At 43.8% G+C, this 16344-nt stretch overlaps 1 protein-coding gene across 4 annotated transcripts in view; it reads left to right on the forward strand.

The window, feature by feature from the left end:
- Positions 1-16344, forward strand: part of LOC117352014 (protein phosphatase 1 regulatory subunit 12A-like) — a 127764-nt gene that overhangs the window by 89405 nt on the left and 22015 nt on the right. For 3 of the 4 annotated variants that reach the window (XM_033927981.1, XM_033927979.1, XM_033927982.1), the window contains 6 exons: positions 1034-1124; positions 4669-4833; positions 7920-8073; positions 8919-9049; positions 13034-13090; positions 16303-16322. In XM_033927981.1, coding sequence (XP_033783872.1) covers positions 1034-1124; positions 4669-4833; positions 7920-8073; positions 8919-9049; positions 13034-13090; positions 16303-16322 — 618 coding nt within the window. The remainder of the gene's footprint in view (positions 1-1033; positions 1125-4668; positions 4834-7919; positions 8074-8918; positions 9050-13033; positions 13091-16302; positions 16323-16344) is intronic. The other variant, XM_033927980.1, reaches the window with a different exon arrangement.

Here is a 16344-nt window from a genome sequence, read left to right on the forward strand (position 1 = left end):
AAGATATCGTCTTCCACCTCGACCCGTCCTGTGATGTACTTAAATGTCTCAATCATGTCTCCCCTCTCCCTACGCTCTTCAAGAGTGTAGAGCTGCAATTTGCTCAGCCTTCTCTTCCAGGCCTTCTTTCAGAACTCACTTTAGTAAATAATAACATCTTGACAAAGCAGTAGTATCCATATTTGATAAAGCTAACACTTCTTGAAATAATTTCTCAACGAGGATTTGCAGATAAAACTTTTTACATTTTTTTTTAAAACACAACTTCAAATATGTGAATTCTTTTGGATCCATGATATGAAAATCATGGTCCATTCTCAACATTTTGGATCTACAACTTTGGCCATGTTTTCCCAGAGATAGTCACATATGTGTGATTTACTCATTAAAAACACTTTTTATATTCTGCAATATAGTACCAGCTATGGTTTCTCAGCAAACAACGACAACATGCACATTAGTGCAAGGATCTTCAGCAATGGGCCAAAGTAAAATGGAAAAGATTTATTGCAACATGGAGCTTATTGAACCTCAAATCCTCTTCCTTCTGTGCTCTTTAGCAAGAGTTACAATATAAAGGAAAATTAGTCAGCTAGTGTGAGTTGTTCCTTGGAAGGTCTTCCCTTTGCTGGGGCAAGGAAGAAATTGAGGACAGGAGATGGGATGTCATTGGCAAATACCCACACACCTGATGATCAATAAGAGGAAATGAGCTCAGGAAGAATTAAAACGGATCATAGGGAGCAAATTTCATTGCCTGTTTTCTGTTTGTAGCTGGGAGAATGAGTGCTGCTTAGGCAAATGTTTCCCAATGATCGTTCCAAAAGAGATTTCAGATTCTGGTTCCTGTTTATATCGGGTAGTGACTGGAAACGATGAACATCAGGGATGTAAGATGATCAAGGTCTTGATTCTGCTTTCTAGATGTAGATAGTATAGTAATTCCCCGGGTAAATCTCAGTGACACATTCCTTTTAGTCGTCAGGTGTCATGGTGGGAAGAGTCTACAGTTATTTTATTTTTAATTTCCTAGGTCCTACCTGACACCAGTTCGAGATGAGGAGGCGGAGGCTCAGCGCAAAGCCAGATCTCGCCACGCACGGCAGTCCCGGAGGTCTACTCAGGTGACAAAATCTTCTGACCATGCCTTTTCAGATATGCAGTTAGTTGCTATCTGTGGCATCATTTCTTTTTTTTTTGTCTTTCTGGATCCCGGTTTCTTGGGAAATACCAGCAGATGCTTTTGGCAGCCTATGCAGGATCTGTGTATAACATATTCCTTGCTTTACTCCTTTAAAAGACCTGGCTGCATGACCTAATAAAGCAGACATTTCCTGAATCAGTGCCCCATGTGTGTATTTTTCTCCAAAGAAACAGAAAATGTTCTTATAAATAGCAGACAAATCCTCTGTATTTTAGCATACAAACAAATCAAAATCGGTTTATTTGATCAATGAATGAGTTGATCTAGAGGAAACCCATATGAAAATCTATAAAGGGTCACAAATCACCTTTTGAATCATTTTAATGACATATGCCCATCCACTAAGTTCAATTTTGTTAACCATATAGAGAGGTCTTGCTTAATGCAAGTGTTGTGTAAATTATATCATATTGTTCTTGTACAATCCCACTTTATTCCAGGACCAGTGGGTTATTTCCTTCTACCCGCCAGGACTTTATAGGAAGCCTCAGAATTTCAGAGACTTAACCCCCCCCCCCTTTTCATACCTCATCACTGTGCCAGTATCCAGCTCCTCAGTCTTTCTTTGTACAAACCAGGTTGTAGTTGTCTTTTCTGCTCATGTTTTATTTTGCCTAATATCAGTGTTTTGCATTCAGTTTTCACCCTCGTGCTGTGGAGCTTCCTTGCGGGGACATCCTTGATTACAGGAGACCACAGCAGACCTTTGGAAAAAGTCTGCTTCTAGGGGATTCCCTGCTTCTCAATAAGCCCCCTAGACAGCCTGCACATCAGACCGGGGCTCAGGGACTGTTCCCTTGAGAGCTTGCTCACCCCAGGCTCATCCGCAAGTGGGTAGTTTGCAGGCTGAGTGGTTCCGTGGAGGTGTGAGTGGGATCGGCGCCAGACTGCGTTCCTCCGCTAGATATCTGCATAGCGTGTTTGAGGGTGGCAGAGGTCTCCGGCCATGGCTGTCAGGCCTGTGGGGCAGTCAGAAGATTTGAAATCCAGATTTCCAGTTCATTGAGGCAAAGGATCTGCCTGTGAGCTGGTTTCAGCTCTGTCTGCAGTTTCTCTCATTCAGCACATGTTTCTGTGAGTACAAGCTAACAGCTTGAAACAGAGATTTTGAGGGGTCTTTAAAAAGGGGGGGTTAAGGAGGTTTCCCTGCATGCCCTACGCCCTCTCACCCCTAATATCCCTAAAATCTCTGTTTTTGAAGGTTCTCTGTGGTTTTCCTGGGCTATTTTTTGTCCAAACAGATTTTTTTTCTCCAAAGGACTGTGATCTCCCGCAGTCAAGGAGCGAAAACCATGAATGCAAACACTGAAACCACGCAAAATAAAACATGAGCAGAAAAGATAGACTCCTACAGCCTGGCTTGTAGGAAGGAAGACTGAAAAGCTGGATACTGGCATGGTGATGAGGTATGAGGGGGAGGGGTATAAGTCTCTGAAATTCTGAGGCTTCCTACAAAATCCTGGTGGGTAGAGGGAAATAACCCAAGTGGTCCCAGAATAAAGTATGGATTTACAAGAAAGAAGGTTGGTAAAGGTAAGAACCTAATCTTTCGATCAAACTGTATGAACCACCATACCACAGGATTTACAGTGCTTGTGGAATAGTGATTTTCAATCTTTTTCATCTTGCCACAAACTTACAAGGCGCAAAAATTGTCAAGGCACACCACTAGAATATAACAGATACCTGCTAGTCCCTGCATAAGGGTGTTTTAAGGCCACTTTCAGTAAAAAGACCCCTAAATATGGTGTTACTTTAAAAATACTTTAAGCTCCTTTTACAAAGCTATGGTAGAGGTTTCTACCACAGGCTGGCAAGGTAAATGCTTCGACACGTATAGAATTCTTATAAGCGGTGGGGCATTTATCTTGCTGGCCTGCAGTAGAAACCTATAACTTGTCTTTTGTAAAAGGAGCCCTTAATTAGCAATCAAAAACCAAAAAAAGAAACATACAATACCAACACAAGATAAATATAAGAATTAAAAAGAAAAATCTGAAAACTAATTTACCTCATCAGACATAACTGTGTTTCAGCAATAACGGCCCTCAAGATTTAATTAAAAACAAGTGATGACAAGTGAAGCAATCACAAAAGTCTTGAGCATGCTTGTCAGTTGTACCAAAGACATTGAAATTTCATTGTAAAGAATAAATTAAAAAAACTGTGTAATTTCTTTCTCCCTTTTGTTATTATATTAACTATAACTCGTGCAATGTAATGATACTTCAGATATATTTAAGTAGAATACTTTGCAGTTTCTAAGAACCATTCTCCTTTGTAGTGGCATGTGCATATCTGTCCAAAGAATGTGTTTAAGTATAGATGTCTTATCTTTTCATTAAACTCTTAGCTGACACAGATTGGCTGCTAAAACAATTTAGGAACCAAAAAATATTACTGCAAGCAAACTTTAACAGCTAACACATAAATTTAGTATTTATTTAGCTGAAGTTAAAAACTGTGTTTTTCCTTGATAACTTTTAATGGCATTTTCTGTTCATTCCCGTTAATCTTTCACTTCTGTGAAACACCATTGCGGGCTCTTTTTTACTTAGTAGTTTCTTCCTGCTGGGGGGTTTTCACTTTATATATCATCTCTTAACATACCAAGTCTGGTCATTACAGTAACTGTCTTAAGTCAGGAACAGTGCATCAGGGTTTCTTCCAGAACTTCAAAGTTATGGACCCTGTGTCTAACAGCTAGGCCTCTCCCTTAAACAAGTTATAACTTGCTTCCACATGATATGGGGCTTTAATTACTGCCTCCATAGCTGCTCCAGCCAACCTGGAAGCAGAAGATTGGACTTGGTGAACAAACTAGTGACCTTTGCTTGGCAGTGTGTGTAGTCTTTGACCTACCAGATGACCCATTAATGGTCTGTTGAAGAATACTACCTTTAAGAGAGGGGGGAGCTGATTTTTCTGGGTTTATGAGATGATATTTAAGGGGTTTTAACAAGTGCTTAGAATTAACTGTTAGAATGAGATTTTGTGTTAAGTTGTGCAGAGTAAGAGTAGTTACTCGGTATAATGATCTGTTGTAATCCACTGAGAGTGCTATTAGAAACTTGGCATTTAAAATAAATAAATAACGGGGGGTGAAATTCTGCTTCTTTTTTTAAAGGGATTTTTACAGCCATTCATTCATGTAATGTCCAATAGGCACCCTACGTGAACTTTAAGCCCGGTGACGCTTTAGTGAACGTTTTAGGCCACCCCAGACTTTGATCATTAAACTCGGTCACCATCACCTCAATATTATCACTCCTTAGAGCAATTCTTGTAAAAGTACATAACAGTGTGAAAGTAAAAAAATAATGGTTGAATAATCAACAAGAAGCTGCCACACCAGGTGATAGCCTAGTTTGTATAATGGTTAAGCTGACTCTTTATGGCAGCTTTGATCTTTTTTTATATGTATATATATATGTGACTACTGAACCATGTGCTTTCTTACACAGGGGGTGACTCTCACAGATCTGAAGGAGGCAGAAAAAACAATCAAGGGGCAGCAAGAAAACAAGACAGGAGAGTCTAAGGAACCTGAGGAAGAGGGCAAGGAGAAGGTGGATGAAAACAAAGACAACCAATCAAAACCCAGGACAGGGAGAGTCAGCGAAGATGGGGTAAGAGAGAGTCTGATGTTAGATCTTGGTAAATTATCCGCAGATAGTTCCATTTTCAATAATGAAAGATCCTAGTGTTAAACTATGTTAGAACTTAGTATCTTATCTGTGGAATATCACTAAAAAGACTAATATATACTTCTCCAAGGTCTGATTGACTTGAGCTCTCTATTTGCTATGTTTAAAAATTCTCTTCTCATGAAAAGATGTAACTTTCTAAATCTTGTTTTCCTCTCATCTGTTTCTCTATACTTCCCACATGCCTATGCCATGTGCGTTGTATATCTGTAATAAAGCTGCCAAAGGCTGCTGAATTATTTTCCCAGACGAAAACTTTAGAGTTGAACTCCTTGTAGTTTTTCTCTTCACTGAATTGCCACCTAGAAAGTGGTGTTGAGGCTTTTTCTTAATATGAGAAATGTTAAAGCAAATTTCCGTGGGAAATGTGTTTGCCATAGAATCATACCCAAAGGCTATTTTTTTTCCTCACTGAGCCCCACAAAACTCGCTGTGGCAAACTCTTCAGCTAGAGTCCATGATGAGAATATGTTGACCCTTTAAGAGATTTCTGAACTGTAAGGTAGTACAGGATATAAATAAACTTTATTATTATTATCTTTCATAGGCATTCAGAATTCAATTTAAATTGTCAGTAGATAAACCATCTTCATTTACTTACTGTATACTTGCATCCAAAATGATTGAGCAGCAAACTCTTTATACTCCTGGTGGAATTCTGCACACAATATTTCAGAATTCTGTAAAGCTTATTTTGAACTGTTTTACATAGAATTCTCCTATCCTGAGGCCTAAAATTCCTTCCTGCCTTTTCCTCTCTCAGGTTCCAGCCTCCTTAGTTCCCTCTCTCACTCCAGCTGCAGTTCTGTCTTCCTCTAAATCCCACCCCTCTCTCACTTGCTCTCTGAATCCCCTCCTTGGCCCCCATAGTCTGGCATCTCTCTCTTCCCCTTTCTCCACTGGCTAAGAATCTTTTCCTTCCTTTCCCCTTTCTGGTCTTGGTCACTTTCTCTCCCATTCCTCACCGCCACTTGCAGGTCCAGCATCTATGTCCCCTCACCTCACCCACCATCTCTCTCTCTCTTGCACCCTGAATCCCTTCCCTATTCCCCAAGATTTGGTATCTCTCTCTCTCCCTCTATGATCAAGCATCTCTTCCTTCTCGCCCCTCCTTTCTGGCCTGGTTTTTTTCTCATCCCCTTCCCCTCTACTTATGGAACCATGTCCCCTCCCCTCCCCTCCTTCCTCTGTAGGTCTAACATCCATGTCCCCTTCTCTCCCCCCAACTTGCAGTCCAGGATCCATGCCCCTTCCTCCTCCCTATGGGCCTAGTATCAATTTTTCTTCCTCCCCCTCCCCCAAAAGAAATTGTGGTCTAGCATCCATGTCCCTTCCCTCTCCCCTGCATGGGTCTGGCCTCTCTTTAACCAACTGACATCCCCCCTCCTCAAACGCTGTTGGGATCAGACATACCTGCGGGCTTACCAGAGCAGCTGTAGCTGGCCTGCAGAGGCAGCGCTGTGAATAGGCTGCTTGCGGCCAGCTGTGTCATCCATCTGCAGGAAGTAATGCAGTAGAGGGAAGACTCTTGCGGGGGCCGGCTGCAAGCACTTTGTTCGCAGCACTGCCTCTGCCGGCTGGCTGCCACCACTGCTGCTTCTTTGGGAAGCCGCAGATATTTCCTCTCAGTGGGGAGTCAGTTGGAGGGAGAGGAGGAGGGGATGTGGACAGGATCAGAATGGAAGGTTTGTGCAGAATTCTGCAAGGATTGGGAATGGGCAAAGTTTGCACTGCAAGTTGCGCAGAATTCTGCCAGGAGTAATTTAGAAAGTTTAAATTAATTGCATTCACGTCAGGCGACATCTGTAGAATTAAGCATAGTATTTTGGGTTCTGAGCTTGAGTGCCATGTAGAAAAGCCTCTGCTCCTTTCTGTAAAGCCAGGACTGTAACTCAAGTGGTCAAGGTCCTGTTTTTCCTTGTACAACTACTGTATAGACAGGCGTAATTGTTGTAATAGGGTAAACTCAAAAAAGCTGAGTGAATGGTAGCTCAAGACTACCGTATTTTCACGCATATAACGCGCGCGTTATACACGATTTTTACAAACCGTGCATAACCGTGCGCGTTATACTTGTGAGCGCGTTGTACAATTTTTTTTTCATTCCGATCCGGCATCCCCCCTGCGAACCGGCGTCACCCCCCCATCTCTTACCCGATTGGGCACCGGCACCAGCACCAATGCACAGGACGTGCCAGTGCCAGTGCCTGAAGATCCTCCCTCATTGGGCTGGGCTGGGCTGGGCTGGGCGGTGCGAGGGAGATCCTCCTTCTTCCTTGTGCCGGGCTGGACTGGGCTTTGAGCATGCGCAAATGCTCAAAGCCCAGTCCAGCCCGGCACAAGGAAGAAGGAGGATCTCCCTCGCACCGCCCAGCCCAGCCCAACGAGGGAGGATCTTCGGGCACTGGCACGTCCTGTGCATTGGTGCTGGTGCCCAATCGGGTAAGAGATGTTTTGTGGTGCTGGAGGGGATGTAGGTTTGCGGGGGAGGGGGGTGACGCGAGTGGGGGGGAGGATGCCGGTTCGCAGGCCAGAAGAGTAAGCGGGAGTGGGAGGAGGTTATAGCAGCATGCGCGGTATACACGTGTGCGTGCTATATACATTTTTTTACTGAAATGCTTTGGACCCGCACGCTATACACGTATGCGCGTTATATGCGTGAAAATACGGTATTTGGAGGTAATTTTATAATTTTCTATGTAAAGTCTCTTTAATTGGAGAAAAGGGCTTTTATATGATTACATGACTGTATGTGCTCATTTAGGTACATCACCTTCACTCAGGCATTCCCGAGAAAATAGTTTAGGGGAAGCAGGGTGGAAATGTGTGTATAATTTACAAATTGAGTGTGTATATAGATTACATCTTCAGAGTAGTTGTGCATTTTTTGGACATGATTTGGGAAGTCTATGATGCCTTTGTGTGTGTGTGTGGTATCTTCTCTTCTTCCCCTATTCATTCTCTAACCAAAGCACCAGGGTAAGTGCTGTTGCCTTTTCTGATATCAGCAGGCAGAAGTGAGCTGGAGGTCTCGGATTGCCAGTTTGCAAAAGTCTGATCTGCTGGGGTTGACGTCTCCTTCGGATCCACCGCGTGCTACAGCAGTGGGAGGCAGTACTAGTCTTAATCGACAGGGGCTTACACAACCACTAGATAACAAAGGTAACCTCCATCAATGCACCATCTTCAGATCACTAGCATTCACTTTCACTACTGCTGCCTATCTAGTAATAGTTAGTCCTTGCCCTTCTGAGCCCTGTCCTATAATCAACAAACACTTCCGAATCATCTCCCATTGCCATTGCTGATCTAAATGGGATTATAGAATCGCAACTACCTGCCCCTCCCCCCAGCCAAGAGGAGTAGGAGAGTCGAGTCCTGTAATGGACATTTCTCTATCTCTCTTTTTAGAGCTGGAGATTTTCTTACAGACATGTCCACCTCCTTTCATTGATGGAGTAATTCCATCACAGGTGACGTACTTAGCTGTACTCATGCAGATTATTTAAAACCATAAATCCTCTATTGTCAATTTAGTTGATCCAAAATACTGAGCAGGTTTCCTACAACATCATCAGGTGGGTTCAGGTATTTGCAATGTTTCACAAATCGTGTGCTTTCCAGGGAGTGCAGCTGTCCTTGAAGATCATGGGGTGAGAAATCCAAAGTGCAACCTTTGGGGCAAGAGTTAGTGAGAGGCCCTAAGTTTGCAGCTTCCCACTGTGTATAAACATTGCACTATTTTTTAAACACTAAGTAAAGGATTTTTGGTTTCATCTGGTAAAAGTGACTAAGACTGAATTGAAGCTTGATGTAATACTGCACCAAAAGTCGTCATCATTCTGGCATCCCAGCTTCAATAGGTGTGTTGGGAAGAGGGGAGAAGGATTCTCAAATATATTGTACCGATTGCTTCCATGTTCAGCCATTTAAATTGGAGATGGAATATCAAGAAGGTTCTTAATCCGTTAAACCTTTCAACCCTTCTTTCTCCTATTAACCTACAGAGCTAGAGAAATCCAAAGAGGAAGAGAAGGACTCTGATGATAAAGGCAGTCGCAGTAAGCTGGGAATACGGGACCGCAGGCGGCCTCGTGGGAAACGGAGATCCACTGGAGTCCCTTTAATGACCAAAGATGTAAGTGGGAGTGCAGGGATGTGTGTGTGAGGGAGAAACTGCAGAGGAATGAACTGGGCTCTTCAGAATGTGCCTATGTGAGATTGTCAGGAAACTGGCCTGTATGTGTTGGTGTTATTAGAAAACATGAGGGAATCTCCCTGTGTGAGTATGCACTTCTGGTTTATGAATGTGTGGGGTACAGACAATGTCTTTTTGCATACAGTAGCACTAGGTATAGTGGCTGACTGCTGGAGGCCTGAGCCTGGCCATATACAGTGGCTGTGCTGGTTCATGTTTTGGTACATAACAATTTATTTTGTATATCTTGCAGTTTACACAATAAGGTAACTGAACATCATTAGTGAAATGCAAACATAAAAAAATATGTACCTTATTCGTACAAAAAATTGGTTATGCAAATAGTTTTCAACAACCATCTAAAATGCACGTAAGAAGTAGCACCTAGTATCAGGGGAAGAAGATTAGGTCCTAAGCACACTGCTTGGAAGGGGGCATCAACTGTGCCACAAACCACTTTCACGTCCTACCTCTCAGAGAGGTAGCAATAGCAGACCGAGTGGGGCAGCTTTGCGTAGGAACTGAAGGCCAGGCTAGTAAAGTAGCAAACTTTACTGGCCTTCAGGAAAACTTGTGCTCTACACATAGGACTTCGGATTCCAAGGTTTTTTACATGATAAATTTAGGTGTTTATTTTAAAGCCAGTTATGTGCTTTGGGGAGGGTTTTATAAAATCGCCTCATAAAATAAAAATGTTAGGCACTACCCATTACTTGCCTTTAATAGAAATTTAAAAGTTGGTGTGCATTATCTCCAGTCCTCATCATCCCCAAAATGCTCTCTCCAGCCCCTTACCAGGCAAGGGAAGGAAATGAAAACATACTGTGTACAAATCCGTAGCCTTATACTCCTTCCTGATGCGACTGCATATCCTCCGTTCTAAGCTGCTCCCCTCCACCTTTTTGCTTCCCCTTACTCCTCCTTTCACATGTCACTCCTTCCCATCCCATATCTGTTCCTGTCTTTCATACCTCTCTCCAACTCCTCTGTTTTCCCAGAAATACGCTAAACCCTTATATCTGCTCCAAGAGGCAGGATTTATAGCCCTCCATACTGGAGAGATTGTCACAGTGTGGACTGTGGGGATTAATGCTAGAGGGAGCCATGAGGAGGGATGGAAAGCATAAAAGTTAGGCAGCAGCACCATCACATCTTCTGCCTCCTCCCTGGGCTTGTGGAATAGGCATGAGAGAGAGGAAGAGATGGATGAGCAGACTGGATGGGCCATTTGGCCTTTATCTGTCACCATGTTTCTATAACTAAAGACCGCCTTTCTTCTCTCCGTGGCTGCTTGGCAGAGAAGCCAAGGCCCTTTCTGATGATGTTATCTGGCCATGATAGCAATAGCTGGATGGCAACATTGGAGCATGGCAAAGAAAGGGATGGTTTTGGATCTATCATTTTGATCAGAAACCCTAATTTCCCCACTGGGGGTGTTTTTGTTCTTGTTTATAACAGAGAATCAGAAGCTCTACTTAAATAAGAAGGGATTAAGAAGCAGGTTGACTGGAGACTGATTTGACTAGAGACAATTTATGAGCAGAAAACAAACCATGTTTGTTATACTTAATACATACTACCTATAGGAAAAAGGCATAATTTTGCAGCTGCTTCAGTACATCTTTGCTTTGCATACAGGTACTATTTTATTGTCTCTTCCTCTTCTCTCATTTCAACTCCTCTTTTCCCCTTCTCCCAAACCTTTGAACTCCTGCCCCTCTTCATATCCTTTCCTACTTCCATTTTCTAGCTCTTGTTACTTTGCCCCAACTCCATGTACCCCTTTCCTCACTGCTTTCTCATGGATTCCACGGTTTTTTTTTGCTGTTAGTCTGCTAAGCCACATTACAGTGTTTCGGTGCTATTTTTCTTAGGAAAAAATGAGCGTTCACAAATTAGAAACAGAAATGTGCCGAAAAATGGGGTGCTAGAACACTGTTCTTCAACCACCGGTCCGCAGAAAATTTCTGCCGGTCCGCGCAGGGCTGGTGAGATCGAGTCGGCAGTTCAAATTCCTGCCGACTGCCATTCCTGCCGTCGCTTGGGACCACTGGGTAGCTAGGGTCCATTGAGGAGTGCGCAGGTGAAGACGTGCGAGGGGTGTGACATGAACTGTGGAGGCCATGTGACCCAAGAGTATCATCATTTGCTTGGCAGAGATGGAACGTTGTGGAAGCACCTGCTGACATAGAGATTGAAGAGTTTGAAGACGGCAGGAATGCTCTCATGAGGACTGTGTCCAGCACCGCTCCAATGAATTGAAGTCTCTGAGTGGGGATGAGATGAGATTTGGGTAGATTGATCTCGAACCCCAGAAGCTGTAGAAACAGGATGGTTTGGTTGGTGGCCAGGAGCACTGTTTGAGATGAATTGGCCTTGATTAACCAATCGTCCAGATAAGGAAAGACTTGAAGGTGGTGAGAGCGTAGAATGGCAGCCACCACAATCAGTTTCTCCAGAGGACTTCATCCTCCTTTCATTCTTTATGAAGCATTACAGATTGGATCAGTGGGCCAGAGGTGATAGTGCCTATGACATGGCAGAGAAGCTTGTCTTCTGTCTGCCTGGATGTATGAACTTTGTACATTCTATTGGTTTGGACTAGTCTAGCTGGTTGATATGGAAGGTGAAATTTGTTCTTACCTGTTTAATTTCTTTTCCTTGAGTCCTGCTAGACCAGTCAATCATCCCATTTGGGGTTTAGGACTACCCTTTGGTTGATTGGAGTGTGGTTCTCAGGTTGTTACAATTTAGTTGTTTGTTATTGATTCTATGTTTGGCAGAAGTTATGGTGGTACCCATGGGGCTACTTTTCCTTTAGGGGTTTTGTTCGATGTATACTGACTAGCTCCAAGCTGCACATACTGTTATGCCAGTGAAATCCTTGGAAACTGTGTTTCTACCTCCATCTGCTAGTCAGGGGATATAACCTACTGGTGTGGACTGATCTAGCAGTGCTCTATATATAGGATTCAAAGGATAGCAATTAACAAGTATAAATTTCATATCCCCACTCTTTACTTTCCCCAAGTGCCTGCCCTTTCTTCCACTCTATTGAATCGGTCATCCTTATCTCTCCTTGCCCCAAGATCCTGCTTTCCTCTAATTCCCAATCTGCAATTGAGTCCCATTCTTCCCCTTCTTTCTCTCCTCACTGACATCTGCAGCCCTATCCTCTCCTCTCCTTCCTCTGATCTATCCTTAGCTTGCTACTGCCCAACCTCCTTGCTGAAGTTCTGCTGCCACTCCCTCCCTTCTGTGACATGAGTGCTATTTATACTGTGGAGCAATCTGTATGTATGGAAGAGTGTTTGAATTGCATGAGATTGCAACTCCATACATACAAAGTTCCCTGCAGTTCAAATACTGAATGTTTTCAGCATGCCGGTTACAGAAGGAAGGAAATGGCAGCAGCATTGGAGCAAGAAACAAAGGGGGTAGCAGTAGCAGACAGATTGGGATAAGTTATTTTTGAAGAGATACATTTGCAACTCTAGTACCACTCTGGACCTCAAAGCAATTTTAGCAGGCAGCAGAAAAGGTGCTGGTACTTAGTACCAATGCGTACCTCCTAAAAAAGAGCTTTGGTGTGTCTATACCTCTAGTTGCTGGCAGAGAAACCGACTTGGTGAACTCATCAGATCAGTTTAACTGCCTCAAGGAAAATACAAGAACAAAGCCTAATGGAAGGTAACAATCAAAAGAATACTGTTTGTTAACCGGTTCAGCAGTTGCCTTGTCCAAAATCGGTGACTGTAAATGTTTGTTTCGGCACTCCCCAAAGATCTGTAATAGCGTTGTGGCCAATATCTAGGAAATACCTGCTCTTCCTCAGTTCATTGACTCTATACCATACCAGTCACACCATTATGGTTGGAACATTTTTTTATGTTCAAAGTTTAATTTCTCATGTTCCTTTGACAGAGTGATGATGATGGGTCTGAAGAAGAGGATGATGCTGGTGAAGAAGAGCAGCATCGGGTGAGTGACAACGGTTCATAGTCAGTGGCATGCAAGACAACAGCGCACCGACAATCCAGTGCTGACAATTCAGCGCAAGAAAGAAACACGCCGTCGAAAGCCGCCAAAAAAACATTATTTATAAAGAGCTCTAACGGGGGGAGGGGGCTTTAATGCATAGTGTTTGCGCTGCCATTGGGGGGGGGGGTGGGGGGGTGCAACCCCCCACATTGTAGAGAAAACATAACTTTTTCCGATTTTTTTCAGGAAAAGTTCTGTTTTTTCTATAATGGGGGGGTTTGCACCCCCCCAACGGCAGCACGAACACTATGCATTAAAGTGGGGGGGTTCCCCCCACACACCCCCATCGAGCTCTTTATAAATAATGTTTTTTGGCGGCTTTCGGCGGCACGCTTCTTTCTTGCGCTGAATTGTCAGCGCACTGGTGTCTGGCACGCGATTATCCCGTCACCATGACAACAGTGTAAGCTTGGTCACATCACAATCTTTGCACCAATCAGCACTGCCAGAGTGATGCTGTCAAGCTATTTTCTATTGGAGTGTGAAATTCTTGCCACCCAGTGTCCATAAATACCCAGCATGATTAGAGCATTGAAGATATCCATTTGCAGCAGTGCCTTCCCATTGCTGTCTGAACTCAGGATTTGTTCTAGCTTGAAGTCTCTCGTTTGGCATTGCTAGTAATTCTGCATTCTGGCCCGTGACTATCGATATGAAATAATCATTCCTTGAACCTATTCTGAAAGATTTATTTATTTTATTTAAAACACTTCTCCCTCAATATTCGTGGGGGTTAGGGGCAGAGCTGACCCCGTGAATATAAAAAAAAAGTGAATAATATTCAGGCCGGTTCTGACCCCCTCTCCCCCCCCCTCCCCCCCCGCCTTCCCCCGAGATCCCAGACCTTACCTTAAGCCCTCTGAGACTCCCCGGAACTGTACCTGGTGGTCTAGCGAGCTTTCGGGGCAGGAGCAATCTTCCTACGCTCCTGCCCTGTGCAGATCACTCATAGGATATGGCTGCCATGAGCTCCCGTTGTAGTCTCGAGAGACTAAGGGCAGGAGTGTAGGAAGATCGCTCCTGACCCGAAAGCCCACTAGACCACCAGGTAAGGTTCCGGTGAGTCTCAGAGGGCTTAAAAATAACCCAAAAAATTAAAATCGATTAAAAAAAAAAAAAAAAATTGCAGATACTGAAACCGCGGATTCAGAGGAAGAAGTGTATATCCTGCATATCCAAAATTCTATGCAGGTTACAAAATAACACTCAGAAACAAGTTATACACAATCCTAGCCTAACGTTCTTAAAATGACTCGACACCATACAAAAGAAGAAAAAAAAAGGGGGGGATATAAGGGGGAAGAAGTTTTACTTTCCTGTGCTTTGGCTCTTCCTTGATATTTTCTTTCGCATTCTGCATATTCAGATATAACTCTGTTAATTGCATTTCTTTTTATCATTGCTTCCCTTTTTATCATTGCTTCCCTTTTGGAGTATTCCTGGCCTCTGTGGTAAGTGAACTGGTATCTCAGAGAAACAGCATCATGGGTGGGAGGTACTGAAATGCAGAGGGGAGAAAATAAAATAAGAACTAGAGAAACACTCCCACAGAAGACACACAAAAGGTCATTATGAGTCTCTCAACCCTTTCTGAAGAACACACACTGTTCTGTCCTGTGCAGAGGATGAGGCCAAGAAGGAGCAGGTCCAGACAGAGAAAATTTTTTTACTCACAACTATGCTGTTCTGGCCAATTACCATTGATGTTTTGTACTAGAGAATGAGACGGTGGTTGATACCCACAGCAAGCTATGGGGAGCCGCAGGTACCCTGCTGAAACGGGGAGCGAGAAAATAGTAGTCGCCGCGGGGATAGGGACTTGTCTCCGCAGTGAAGGGAACACGATGTGCAGTCATGGATCATGCGGTCCAGGAGCCCCCTCCCGCCCGATCGCCGCGTCCTGCCATTGCTCTCCCTCACCCTCACCTTATGTGCCAAATTGTTCTTCTCCCAGCGGCACGCTTTTCAACAAGTCGCATGAAGTCGCTTCAGTTGAATCCTCCTCTGATGCATCCGGAAACAGGAAGTTGCGTCGGAGGAGAAGATTCAAGTGAAGCAGCCACGCGTGTGCAACTTGTTGAAAGCGTGCCGCTGGGAGAAGAACAATTCGGCACATAAAGTGAAGGGAAGGAGGGAGGGAGATGGTGGGACACAGCGATCGGGTGGATCGTGCGATCATTTGTAAGGAAAAAGAAATTTGAGTTTCAAGGCTTGAAACTCAAATTTCTTTTTCCTTACAAAGGTTTTTACCATCTCGGACCTTTTACAGAAATCAATACTGATTTTTAATTGCATGTCACTCAAAACCGTTTGCCAAACGCATGCTATTGATCCCTGCACAGAGGAGAAGATGCATTTTCATTTAGCCCCACAGGTTCTAGGGCAGCCAAAACATGAAGTAACATCTGCGCAGGAATCCAGCCCTTGCACAAATAAGCCTTTCTATGGCAGAAGAAGAATTCAGGAAGACTAAATACTTTAAGGGGTGAGGGGAAGGTGTTTTTAAATTTTCTTTCTCCAGGCATAAATCCATTTTTATTGTAGAACTACCTGCATGGCCCTTTTTTCAAGAGGTAGATCTTTGGTATTTCTGCAGCAAGATTTAGAAAATTCTGTAGCAGTTCAATAGCACATTTTGCATACATTTTTTACATATTTTATGAGGGGTGGGAGGGAGTCCAATGAGGTGCCTCTCCCATCTGAGGGATAGTAATAGGTTTTTTCCAATGAGGGAGCGCCCATTTGGTACATTTCTTTGTTTGAAGCGTAGGGAGCACATGGAATCAGATGGTTTGCGGGAACGGGGCGGGGACCGAGCTCGCGGAGATGGGGACCGAGCTTGCGGGGGTGGGACGGGGACCGAGCTCATGGGGATGGGACAGGGACCGAGCTCACGAGGACGGGGACATATTTTTTCCCCCGTGTCATCCTCTACTTTGTACTTAAGGGACATATTTGTGTGTGGGGATGTTGGTGATTTCAGAAGCAGGGGTTTGCGATCAGACAGCCCACAGACTGGTGACATGTTAATGCGACAGCAAATCCAAGTTGGTGTAGCAGGAGGAGAGAAGAGGACTGCAATCTGTATAAAGAGATGTGGAAATTATCTGGTTCTTTATACAATTAACCCTCGTCTCCCTCTTTCTTTCCAGGTGGATGGATTCAACTCTCGGTAAGATATCTCTTTCTGGTTG

This window comes from Geotrypetes seraphini, chromosome 19, assembly GCF_902459505.1.
Source record: "Geotrypetes seraphini chromosome 19, aGeoSer1.1, whole genome shotgun sequence".
NCBI lineage: Eukaryota > Metazoa > Chordata > Amphibia > Gymnophiona > Dermophiidae > Geotrypetes > Geotrypetes seraphini.